This window comes from Zootoca vivipara, chromosome 2 (genome assembly GCF_963506605.1).
Source record: "Zootoca vivipara chromosome 2, rZooViv1.1, whole genome shotgun sequence".
Classification (NCBI taxonomy): domain Eukaryota; kingdom Metazoa; phylum Chordata; class Lepidosauria; order Squamata; family Lacertidae; genus Zootoca; species Zootoca vivipara.
Window position 1 is genome coordinate 7,855,430 of NC_083277.1, and position 12,410 is coordinate 7,867,839.

The 12,410-nt window shown below is 48.3% G+C and overlaps 2 protein-coding genes across 2 annotated transcripts; one reads left to right on the plus strand and one right to left on the minus strand.

Annotated features, from left to right (window-relative positions):
• Window positions 1–1,731: 1,731 nt before the first annotated feature.
• On the minus strand, window positions 1,732–3,200 carry LOC132591609 (zinc finger protein 232-like). The gene is made up of 2 exons (XM_060270917.1): window positions 2,996–3,200; window positions 1,732–2,255 (listed from the first exon to the last, which is right to left on the minus strand). Exons 1-2 carry the CDS (start codon window positions 3,198–3,200, stop codon window positions 1,732–1,734), a joined length of 729 nt encoding a protein of 242 aa, XP_060126900.1.
• Window positions 3,201–4,594: 1,394 nt separating this feature from the next.
• LOC118081120 (zinc finger and SCAN domain-containing protein 16) lies at window positions 4,595–10,818 on the plus strand. Its single transcript, XM_060270745.1, has 4 exons — window positions 4,595–4,683; window positions 5,107–5,873; window positions 8,000–8,129; window positions 10,048–10,818. Exons 1-4 carry the CDS (start codon window positions 4,599–4,601, stop codon window positions 10,635–10,637), a joined length of 1,572 nt encoding a protein of 523 aa, XP_060126728.1. The 5' UTR covers window positions 4,595–4,598; the 3' UTR covers window positions 10,638–10,818.
• Window positions 10,819–12,410: the final 1,592 nt, after the last annotated feature.

Consider the following 12,410-nt stretch of genomic DNA (forward strand, 5'->3'; position numbering starts at 1 on the left):
CACAGCGGGCAGTTCGATCCATTTTTATGGCATGACCCTAACTGCAAATTTATACATACATTTGAGCTTTAACCCGACATGGAAGATACTTCCAGAAATGTAACATAATATAGTGCAATAAAAAAATTCCTTCAGTAGCACCTTAAAGACCAACTAAGTTTTTATTTTGGTATGAGCTTTCGTGTGCATGCACACTTCTTCAGAGCACACAAAAGCTTATACCAAAATAAAAACTTAGTTGGTCTTTAAGGTGCTACTGAAGGAATTTTTTTATTTTACTTCAACTCAGACCAACACGGCTACCTACCTGTAACCATAATATAGTGCAAGTTTAACACTCATTTACATGTTATTTGCAAAAACGTGGTTTTTGTGTGTGAAATTCAGGCCAAAGGTTGCCCAGCAAGCCTCCCAGCCAAGTTGCAGATCTGGGCCTTATACTGCAACCCTCTGCATGCTTGATGAGAAGTGCCATTTAGGTGATTTATTCCCTGGTAATGGTGTACTGTAGTGTATATTTAAGATTGTTGCCTTAGGATCATAGGGATCACTCAGCCTTAGACTGAGTGACCTTTGGGCTCATCTAGTCCAGCTTTGTCTATAGCAATTGACAGTGGCTCTCCTGGGTTTCAGGCAAGGGATGTATCCTGCCCTACCTGGAAATACTGGGGACTGAACCATGCAAAGCAGATCCCTTACCAGCAAGCTACAAGCCTTTGGATCCAACACACAACCTCCCTTTCTTGGCATTGCTGCCCCAATCCCTATCCCAAACACAACACTTAGGAATGGAAGCTTTCCTCCCTAAGACTACTGACTTTTTGAGGGAAGTTCCCTTTTTGAGGGAACTGGAATTTCAATGGAAGCGACACCAATTCATTAAATTGTGCTTCTGTGTGAAATTGCTCTAAGCTTTGCACTAAGATACGGCTATGTTTTCCACTGCTTAAAGGCAGCGGTCTTTAAGAGGCTGTCTGAACTGTAGAAACTTAGGAGGGGGTCAAGTTTATCTCCGTGCTCTGAAAAGCCGCTCCTGGTGTGTGTGGTTTCATTTCTGTGGGCTCGGAAGGGACGATCAATCAACTAAACAAAAGATTGCAACACACCCTAATTCTCCAGCAATTCCTCTTCCCAAAGGGAACCAGACTCAGGCTGGCAATGCCCCTGGAGCTTCTCACTGCTGGGAACACATCACATTGGTGTTAGCAATGGGATGGAACCCAAATGGAGAATGGGGGCAGGGACATAGCTAGAGCACAAGGAGCTGATGTTCCAGCAGCAAATGGGAGGCCTTGTAGTGTCAAAAACAGATGATCTGGTTGTGGACCCCAGTCATGTCGCACCCACACCCACAACTCCACACGGTTCTGTGCCCTCTCCCTGAATTAGTGAAACAGGCAGTTCAATATATAAATGTTTGCAAGTTGTTTTAATTTACAGCTTTTCTAGGTGTAGAATGTAAGATTCCTTTCACCGTTTGTTTGTTTGTTTGTTTGTCTGTTTGCTCAATATTTGTTGTCTTCTCTGAATAAAGAGAGCACAGCGGCCCTGCTAGGGCAAGGCAATGGGGCTTGCTTGGGAGAAAACAAGGAGGGATAGCTTCCTGAACTTCACAATACAAATTTGTGTGTGTGGTTGCGCCCGGGTCACAAAGGGAGAATATGCGACTTAGCGTATTAAAACCATTTCCGCCACCCTGAAGGCGAAAATATTTTATTTTATTCTAGCCTCTTAGAACAGAGTCTGGCTGTTTATGCAGCTCGAGCCGGTCTGAATTATCTGATGTGCAAGAAGGTTCTGCTCATCGCTGAAACTTTTCCCACAGTGAATACCCTGGTGTCTAGTGAGGCTGGATTCAAAAGCAAAGCTTGCCCAGCAGAGCGGACACTTGAATCTTTCGTTCCCTGCATGGACCCTCTGGTGCCTGCTGAGACGTAACTTGTAGCTGAAGGTTTTCCCGCAGTCTGCACACTCAAAAGGTTCTTCCCCTGCATGGATCGTCTGACGAATATCCAGATTTGAGCTCCACCTGAAACTTTTTCCGCAATTGACACAGTCGTGCGGCTTCTTCCTGTGGTGGAGCCCCTGGTGCCGTGCAAAGTTTTGGCTGTGGCTGAAGCTCTTCCCGCACGTGAGGCACTCGTGGGGCTCCCCCCGCCCGTGTAGATCCTCTGGTGTGCAATGAGGCTCGTGTTCCAGCGGAACCTCTTCCCGCAGTCTGAGCACTTGTAGGGCTCCTCTCCTGTGTTGATTCTCTGATGCCAGAGAAGGTTTGATTTGCGGCTGAAGCCTTTTCCGCAAACACCGCAGGTACTCTGCTTCTTCTCCAGCCGCGGTTTCTGATGATCTCGTAGAACGCTCCAAACTGGCTTAGCTGGCTGGCGATGAGTTTCTGGTTCCACATCTCCATTCAATTCACTCCCTCGAAGTCGTCTCGATTCTCAGTGTCAGCTTCCTCCTCTCCTCTCTTAATTCCTTCCAACCACACCTCATGCAATTCCCAATCCTTCTCAGTTCTCCAAGCGTCATCTGTTGGAATAAAAATAAAATGAGTATGTACGGGTGTGCATGCACATGTGTTCAGAGCCACAGAATTGTAGAGCTGGAAGGGACCGAAGGGTCATCTAGTCCAACCCCCTACAAAGCAGGAGTCACAGCTAGAGAATCCCTGGTCTCTACTGGCAGCAGCCATTCCAACCGCCTACAGCAGAAGTCCCAGTAAAGGAAGAACGGATACCAAAACTTATGGAATATGCAGAAATGGCGAAACTTAGTGGAAGAATAAAAAAACCAAGCTATCAAACTCTTTATAAAAAAATGGAAATGGTTTATTGAATATATACAGAAAAATTGTAAACAGATAAAACCATTAGTAGGATTATTGTAATAAACTGCGGTTTTATAAGAGTATATATTTATTGTTCTTCCTCTGCCTTTCTTTGCCCCAGAAGGAGCCCCTTGGCCAGGGCCACTGCCTGGGAACAGGTCTTCGGGCCTCCTTCCTGGACCCAGCTCTGCATCTCCGGCGGCAAGCCGGCCAAGAACTGCTCCAAGATCACGAACTCCACGATCTGCTCCCTGATGTGCCTCTCTGGCTTCAGCCACTGGTGGCAGAGGTACCAGAGGCGGCTGCAGACCTCGCGGGGGCCCTCGGCCTCCTGGTAGCGGAACCAGCGGAAGCTCTGGCGCTGGGCCTCCATACCGAGGGCAGCCTCTTCCTTCAGTTGCCGGTCTCTGCCAAGGCCAGCCAGGTTGCTCCTGGAAGGCCAGTTGGGGAGCCAGCCCCCCTGCTCTGCCCTAATCTGCTGGCCAATGGAACGATGGGGAAGGACGATTTTGCCGCCACCCCACAGTACAGCCTGTGGGTCGCCCCAATCCGACCCGGGGAACTGCGAGGTCTTCAGGAACGCCTGCTACTAGGCTTCCCAGTGCCGAGACAACACCCCCTCGGTCTGTTCCTGCTTCATCTGTTCCACGGTCCGCCTCAGAAACTGCCCCATGGCGCCCGCTTGGCCTTCTTCCTTGAGACGACAGGCATATGATTCCTCGCTCTCAGGTGTCAACCCCATTTGAAGCCCCCGCTCTAACGTAGCTGGGAACTGAAGGCAGGAGGCTGAGGGTTCCCTGACTCATGCTAGAGCCATGTCCGCTTAGAGGGACGATTCGAACACAGCTCTGTCCCTCGCTAGTGTGCAGTGTGGCAGAGGGTGATGGGCCTGCGCTTGGCCTTCCAGAAAAAGAGGGGCCAGAGCTCACCATGAACTTGGAAAGGGGTCACCCACATTCCAAGGCATGACTCTTGATCTCAGGGTCATGGGTTCGAGTTGGGCAAAAGATCCCTGCATTGCAAGGGGTTGGACTAGATGACCCTCGGGGTCCTTTCCAACTCTACAATTATATGAATTCTATGCGGGGAGATACAATTCAGAAAGACGGGGTGCCTGCTACTCTCAGGAACTTTGGAAGCTGCCTTATATGCCTTATAACGAGTCGGGCTACTGGCTTAGTACTGGCAGCAGCTCTCCAGAGTTTCAGGCAGGGAGTCCATCTCTCCCAGCCCTGGCGATTGTACTTGGGAATTTTCTGCATGCTAAGCAGCACATGCTCTACCCATCAGGCAGCACTTTCTGAACATGCACCTCATTTATTGCACCCCATGCACCAACCTCCCGGCAATGCAAAAAAATAAATCTCAGCCAGGCAGCATTTTAGCTGCAAAGCCAGGCAGGAAATGCATGGGAGGCTGTCCTCTGTCCCGCCCCGCTCCTCCCCTCACATTTTTTCTTGCCTCGCTGGGAACTGAGCCGTGGCTGTTGATTTAACCATTAACCAGCCACCCACCTCTATATTGCCAGCACGGACTGGCAGCAGCTCCCTAGTTTTGTAGCCCTACCTAGAGATGCCGGGGATGCATGCAAAGCAGACGCTCTGCCACTGATCTATGCCCCTTGCTGCTTTCCTGCAGCAATAAAAACCATTGCAAAAATAGCTCACTGCTTGGGAGGCTGCTGGTCCTAATGCAGCTACTGTAAATTCTTCTGTTAGCTTCTGAGTCCGGTCTTCAAGCTCCGTTTCCTAGAGCGGCCCAGGACATTTGGATGGGGGAAGTAAACAATGAGGACAACTTCCTGGGTCTAAGCCCCTCCCTCCTCCTGGCATTAGACTCCTGCAGAAGACAGACAGGTGGGTGATTTAAGCCATAAGCTGAAAGCTAGGATCATTCATAGTGGCGTGGTGGAATGGAATTAATTCATGCAATGCAATGCAAAATAGGGAGGGGAAACCATTTAAAAATAGTAACCAGGCTCAGATTCATTCTTCCAGAGTCAACCTTTCTCCAGATCCACTTGTTCAAAAATCTGAGAGTGATCTGAGAGAGATTTCAATACTGCACTTGAGAAATTAGCGCGAATTAAAACCAGGGGATTTTGAATAAATTTGAGTATACTGTACTATCACTAAAGGCAAAAATTAAAATAAAAAGTCCCAGAGCGGCCACAGATCTAAAAATGTCAGTAACCTCTACTACTGCGTAGGAGGCAAACAATTCATCAGGAAACTTCTTACTGATCTGTAACCTATTTTATTTCTCTCCGACTTGAGCAGGGGAAATGGCCATGGAGGAACCGGGAATGAGGCTCGTCTGCCCAAGTTTCAAGGTCCCGGGAATCAAAATGGAGAAGATGGACTCGGCAGGCCCTGGCCAATGGGAGGGACGACGAGAGGGAGTAGGAGGAATCCCTCATGCAATTGAGGCAGAGAGTCTGAAGGAGTTCATTTGGTGGGCTGCTCCTCAGCAGATGAAGCGGGAGCCGGAAGGAAGTTTCCCCGTTTGCTGGGGTGCCCAGTGGCAGGACTTCCTGAAGGCTGTGCAGTTCCCTCGCTCCAGACAGAGGGATCCACAGCTGGGGGAATCCACCCTGCAGACCGGCAACCCCAAGGCGTTGGTGGGCACTGCTGGGCACGGCCCGTGGCTTCCAGAGGAGAGAGGGAGGTGGCTCTTGCAAAGGCCCAGCGGAAAAGCCCATCCGGCCTGGGTTCAAATGGCGTCCCGTGGCCAATGGGACGAGGGGGATTTTGCCAGGACAGAGGCCAACCGCCAGCGGTTCAGGCACTTCCTCTATGAGGAGGCCACGGGGCCACAGGAGGCATGCGGGCGACTCCGGCAGCTGTGCCATCTGTGGCTGGAGCCCGAGAGACAGTCCAAGGAGCAGGTCCTGGAGCTGGTGGTCCTAGAGCAGTTTCTGAGCATCCTCCCCCAGGAGATGCAAGGCTGGGTTCGCGGAGAGGGACCAGTGAGCAGCTCCCAAGCAGCAGGCCTGGCGGAGGATTTCTTGAGGAGGCAGCTCAACGCTGAGAGGCTGGAGCGACAGGTGAGGAGCCGGAGTATAAGCTTAATGTCCTGTTTCTTCTTTCTTCAGTATGTTGTATCTCATTGTTTGACAATTGTGAACAATCATCAGCAAAACTTGCAATATATAAAATACTGCTCCAAAATCCCACAAACCCCCTAGACACAATCAAAAGACAATGGGAAGACGACATAAGATATGAGATTAACCCCACCCAATGGACCAGAATCTGGTCTAAACCCCTCTTTAAATCCATATCAGCAAAAAGGAAAGAACTCACTCAGAAAATCATCTACAGGTGGTACCTAACACCGCAGAAAGCAATAATACGCCCAGGAACCTCATCAAAATGCTGGAGAGGATGCACCTCAACAAGCACATGTGGTGGGAGTGCCCCAAAATCCAACTATTCTGGACAACAACCATAAGAGAAATAGGTAAAATAACCCAGCAAACATTAGAATTTACCCCAGAATTGGCCTTGCTAAACATCTTCCAGGACAATAATGCCTACCTGCACCACAAAGAACTCATAACCCACTTACTCTCAGCAACCAGAAGCACCATAACCAGACACTGGAAAGACCTGTCAGGAGTAAGCATGGACCAATGGTACCAAATAGTATGGGAAACAGCCCTACTAGAAAAATTAACCAATAAGTTGAAACTGACATGGGGACAAATAGAAGACGGCTTCACCCCGGTATGGTTCCCCTTTATCACATACACAGCCCAACAAGACAATGACAAAAATCCACCAACAGCATACAAATCAATATGGCTAACCTGACCCAAAACACTCACCCACCCCACTCACACACAAAACAAAGACCACCACAGCCAACCACAAAGGAACAACCATATCCTAGGCCAACCCCAACATCTCTCAACATCAAAGGAAAACAAGTGAACAATAGAGAACCTACAAGAGCAACGCTGACAACCCCCCCCCCTTATTAAGCAAAATAGAAACATTGTCACCCCACCCCACCCCACCCTCCTACATCTACTTTCCTTCCCCTCTCCTCACCAATGTATCAACAAATGAAACTAATTTGTAAAAATGCTAAGAGAAACATTGCACATATCTTTGTAAACCAAGAAAACCCTTAATAATAATTTTTTAAAAAATCAGCAAAACTGTTCCAGGAAAGAAGTTTGTAATATTCAGCCAGAAAATATCGCTTGGCATAAAATGACAGCATTTCTTCTTTTAAAACCCCCTCAAAACTTTGCTTTGCTTTGCAGGAGGGATTGCAGAGCATAGCCATTGTGGCTAGTGGCCACCGATAGCTTTCTCTTCCATGAATCTGTCTAATCCTTTTTTAAAGCCACCACGTTGGTGGCTATTAATGTCTCCTGTGAGATTGAGTTGCGAATTGCTCTGCAAATAAGCACCGCGAAGATTGCACAGCCTGTCTTGCTGTTTACCCCAACACCCATGGGAAAGAATATATGCTCTAGTTATCTCCCGGGACACGGGTGGTGCTGTGGGTTAAACCACAGAGCCTAGAGCTTGCCGATCAGAAGGTTGCCGGTTCGAATCCCCGCGACGGGGTGAGCTCCCGTTGCTCGGTCCCAGCTCCTGCCAACCTAGCAGTTCGAAAGCACGTCAAAGTGCAAGTAGATAAATAGGTACCGCTACAGAGGGAAGGTAAATGGCGTTTCCGTGTGCTGCTCTGGTTTGCCAGAAGCGGCTTTGTCATGCTGGCCACATGACCTGGAAGCTATACGCTGGCTCCCTCGGCCAATAACGCGAGTCGGTCACGACTGGACCTAATGGCCAGGGGTCCCTTTACCTTTATCTCCTGCTTGGACTACTGCAATGTGCTCTACATGAGGCTACCTTTGAAGGTGACCCAGAAATGACAACTAATCCAGAATGCGGCTGCCAGACTGGTGACTGGGAGTGGCCGCCGAGACCATATAACACTGGTCCTAAAAGATCTACATTGACTCCCAGTACGTTTCCAAGCACAATTCAAAGTGTTGGTGCTGACCTTTGAAGCCCTAAACAGCCTCAACCCAGGCAGAGGGTCTTCTCGGTGTTTTAAGTATGTTTTGAAGCAGGGTTGTATTTTTTTCTTGATTTTGCTGCTTTATCTTTTGAACTAAATAAGCAAAAGAGGCCCTCTCTGCTCTTTCAGGAACTGGAGCCCTACAAGGAATTCGTGGTGGACTTCCCCGAGAAAGAGGAGGTCCCACAGTGCCTTGAGCAAAGAGGACATCTCTTTGAGGAAGCCAAGCAGGAGTATACTGAGGGCCGTATGCAACAAGGTCAGGCACTATTATTAATAATAATTTATTTGTACCCAACCCATCTGATTGCGTTGCCCCAGCCTATCTGGGTGGCTTCCACCATATACAGAAACATAATTAAACATCATACATTTAAAACTTCCCTACAGGTGTCTTCTAATCTCCTTGACATCTGATGGGCAGGTTTCCCACAGGATGGGTGCCACCACCGAGAAGGCCCTCTGCCTGGTTCCCTGTAACCTCCTTGCAGGGAAGGAACTGCCAGAAAGCCCTCGGAGCTGGACCTCAGTGTCCGGGTTGAACGATGGGGGTGGAGATGCACCTTCAGGTATACAGGACCGAGGCCGTTTAGGGCTTTAAAGTACTAGTTACAAGACAGAGAAACCAGTAGGAGAACACTTCAATCTCCCAGGACATTCTATACAAGATCTCAAAGTAGCTGTTTTATTACAGAAAAATTTCAGAAACAGACTGGAAAGAGAAGTTGCTGAATTGCAACTCATTACCAAGCTTAAAACCATGGAGAGACCTGGTCTGAATAAGGATACTGGATTCTTATCTCATTATACATTATCAAGCTTTCTTTAGCACCTCAGCCCTTGCTTTTTCCTGCAAGACCAATTGCAGTCGTTAACAGTCATCAACAGGTTTACCACTCCTATCAGCCAATCACCCAGTCCACCACCCTTCTGAGTAATACCCCTCCCCACCCTCTGACTGTACGGTCTGGTAACTTCTGTTTCAGTGTACAGTATCTGAAGAAGTGTGCATGCACACGAAAGCTCATACCTATCACAAACTTAGTTGGTCTCTAAGGTGCTACTGGAAGGATTTTTTTTTATTTTCTTAGGGCTTTAAAGGTTTGAATTGTTATCACATGGTGCTGATAACACCAGGTTTGGGGATTCGATACCCATATGGGCTACCTATGCGGTTGGAGGTGCCCTGCTCTGCTTTAAACAGTAGCACGTAGTCTAACCCAGGCATCCCCAAACTGCGGCCCTCCAGATGTTTTGGCCTACAACTCCCATACTCCCTAGCTAAGAGGACCAGTGATCAGGGATGATGGGAATTGTAGTCCAAAACATCTGGAGGGCCGAAGTTTGGGGATGCCTGGTCTAACAGGACCTCTATAATATTGTTATAGTAACCGTATGGACCTGGCATTCCATGGCAAATTGAACTTGTCCAAAACAGGCAGAGCACCAGCGTCCAGTCTAGACAAACCAAACACCTCTGTCTTAACACAGGAACATAGGAAGCTTCCTTATACTGAGCCAAATCATTGGTCCACCAAATTTAGTACTGTATACACTGACTGGCAGCAGTTGGGGTGGGGGGTGGGATTCCAGTAGGGGACCTTCCCAGCGCTACCTGGAGATGCTGAGTATTGAACCTGGGACCTTATTCCACTGAGCTATGGTCCTACAGACTGTAATTGTGCCCCGGAAGGACCAGGTGCGCAGCCTGGGAGTCATTTTGGACTCACAGCTGTCCATGGAGGTGCAGGTCAATTCTGTGTCCAGGGCAGCTGTCTATCAGCTCCATCTGGTACGCAGGCTGAGACCCTACCTGCCTGCAGACTGTCTCTCCAGAGCGGTCCATGCTCAGGTTATCTCCCACTTGGACTACTGCAATGCGCTCTATGTGGGGCTACCTTTGAAGGTGACCCGGAAACTACAATTAATCCAGAATGCAGCCTCTAGACTGGTGACTGGGAGCGGCCGCCGAGACCATATAACACCGGTCCTGAAAGACCTACATTGGCTCCCAGTACATTTCTGAGCACAATCCAAAGTGTTGGTGCCGACCATTAAATTATCATCATTATCATCATCATCATCATCATCATCATCATCATCACTAGGCTGAGTTTCAGTTTGTTTACTCCTGTCCAGTCTGTTACTCATTTCACCCTTAAAAAAATACGTTGCAGGTGTTGGCCCCGAAGATAAGCCAGATAAGAATTGTGCAGAAAAGCCCAGGCAACCAGAACCCATCGAGAGCTCTTTGTGGGAAGCTGAAATCAACGCTGTGCAGATCCAGAGCCATGCGGGGGAATTCCTCGAAAGCAGAGGAAGAACCCGTGCGGGAGAGAAGCCGTACAAGTGCCCGGAGTGCGGGAAAAGCTTTCTATACGGGTCAGATCTCATCAAGCACGAGAGGACGCACACCGGGGAGAAGCCTTTTGCCTGCACAGACTGTGGGAAACGCTTCAATCAGAGCTCGCACCTCATCTCCCATGAAAGGGTCCACACGGGAGAGAAGCCCTACAAGTGTCTGGCATGCGGGAAGAGCTTCGGTTGGCGGTCGGACCTTGTAAGACATCAGAGAATCCACACAGGGGAGAAGCCCTACATTTGCCCAGATTGTGGGAGGAGCTTTAGCGCCAGCTCAGACCTTACTAGGCATCAGAAAACCCACACAGGAGACAAATCCTACAAATGCGTGGCCTGCGGGAGAACGTTTAGCGGGCGATTGCAGGTTGCTAGTCACCAGAGACTCTGTATCGGGGGGAATTGCTGAAACCAGGGAAATGCCCATAGAAAAGAGCATTCTTGCGACTAGACAGCGAGCAGTCTTTTTGCGTGACAAGTGGTGTATATTTCTTCAAGGAAGAGTCCACAGTAGTCTGTGGTTTGCTCTGTTTCCTAGCAAAATTTTGTATGTTGAATCAAGATTTCTGGTGTGCTTAATAAAGATGACTTTTTTTTTAAAAAAAGCTTTCTTTACTGAAGTTTTCAACAGAACGATAACTTTCCACTGAAATCTTGGAACCCGTTAAAAGGACCTGTCTTTTAGAATAGGGCTGGGACTTGAAACATCGCCCACACAATGCTTTGTAATGTGTAAATTAAAGCTCAATCTCTGCCATTTGTAGACTTATTTGTAGAACCCGGTCCTGAAAGACCTACATTGGCTCCCAGCATGTTTCCAAGCACAATTCCAAGTATTGGTGCTGACCTTGAAAGCCCTCAACGGCCTCGGTCCATTATACCTGAAGGAGTGTCTCCACACCCATCATTCAGCCTGGACACAGAGATCCAGCGCCAAGGGCCTTCTGGCAGTTCCCTCCCTGTGAGATGTGAGGTTACAGGGAACCAGGCAGAGGGCCTTATCAGTAATGGCGCCCATCCTGTGGAACGCCCTCCCATCAGATGTCAAGGAAATAAACAACTATCCATAGCTGCCAAGTTTTCCCTTTTCTCTCGAGGAAGCCTATTCAGCATAATGGAATTTCCCTTAAAAAAAGGGATAACTTGGCAGCTATGCAACTATCTGACTTTTTAGAAGACATCTGAAAGCAGCCCTCTTAAGGGAATTTTTAAATGTCGGATGCTTTATCACATTTTAATTATTCTGTTGGAAGCCACCCAGAGTGGCTGGGGAAACCCAGCCAGATGGGCAAGGTATAGATAATAAATTATTATTATTAAATTATATTATTAACCCTGTTATTTCAGGATACCTTAAATCAAGCTGCTATTAAACTTCTGCACCAGCCACCGCCACAGCTCTCCCCTCCCTGAACTACATCCCTGTCAACAAGACTTGCAAAGCTAGGTTCAAAATTGTACCGCAATGAACCGAACTGAAAATGACAAAAATAATATAAAGGAGACTTCACTGTGCCGGCTCGTAAGAAAAACTCAAGTCCGCCATGGGTACTATCTTAGGATGAACCAAAAAAGTCACCTTCAAAAATATGGGTCACTTTTGAGTTTTCCACTCAGTGGATAATATTGTTATACAACAGGGGTTGCCAAACTTTATAGCCCCAGGGGCACAGTGCGATTTCGGGACAAGTCCAGTGGGCATGTCACTCCCTGTGGTCACATCTTTCCCGGCCTCCCCCAGATCAGCATCCCACCCACCCAAGCGACGGAAAGCATGCACACAAACACACACTTGCACTTTGCTTTTCCTGCAGGTGTGGGTCCAAGCCCGTAGAATTAATCTGAGCATGGAAAAGCACACGTACGGTAACTGCTGCTCTTTTTTTACTTTTCACGGGAGAAAAAGGCAGCCACGTTCCCCAGCTCCTGACCATGCAGAGGAGAGAGTGGGAAGGCTCAGACGCTTCATGGACGCCAGGGGGAAACCTCAAGGGTGGCTCTGCACCCATGGGTTCACCACATTGGCAAACGTCCTTCAAGATGAGGATGAGGATGAAGATGAGGATTTTGTTGTTGTTGAAAAAGTAAGGAAATAGGGCTGTTCATTACAGCCCCAAGGTTTGCTTATAGAGTAAGGTTACAAGATTTTTAAACCACTGAGCCTAGGGCTTGCTGATCAGAA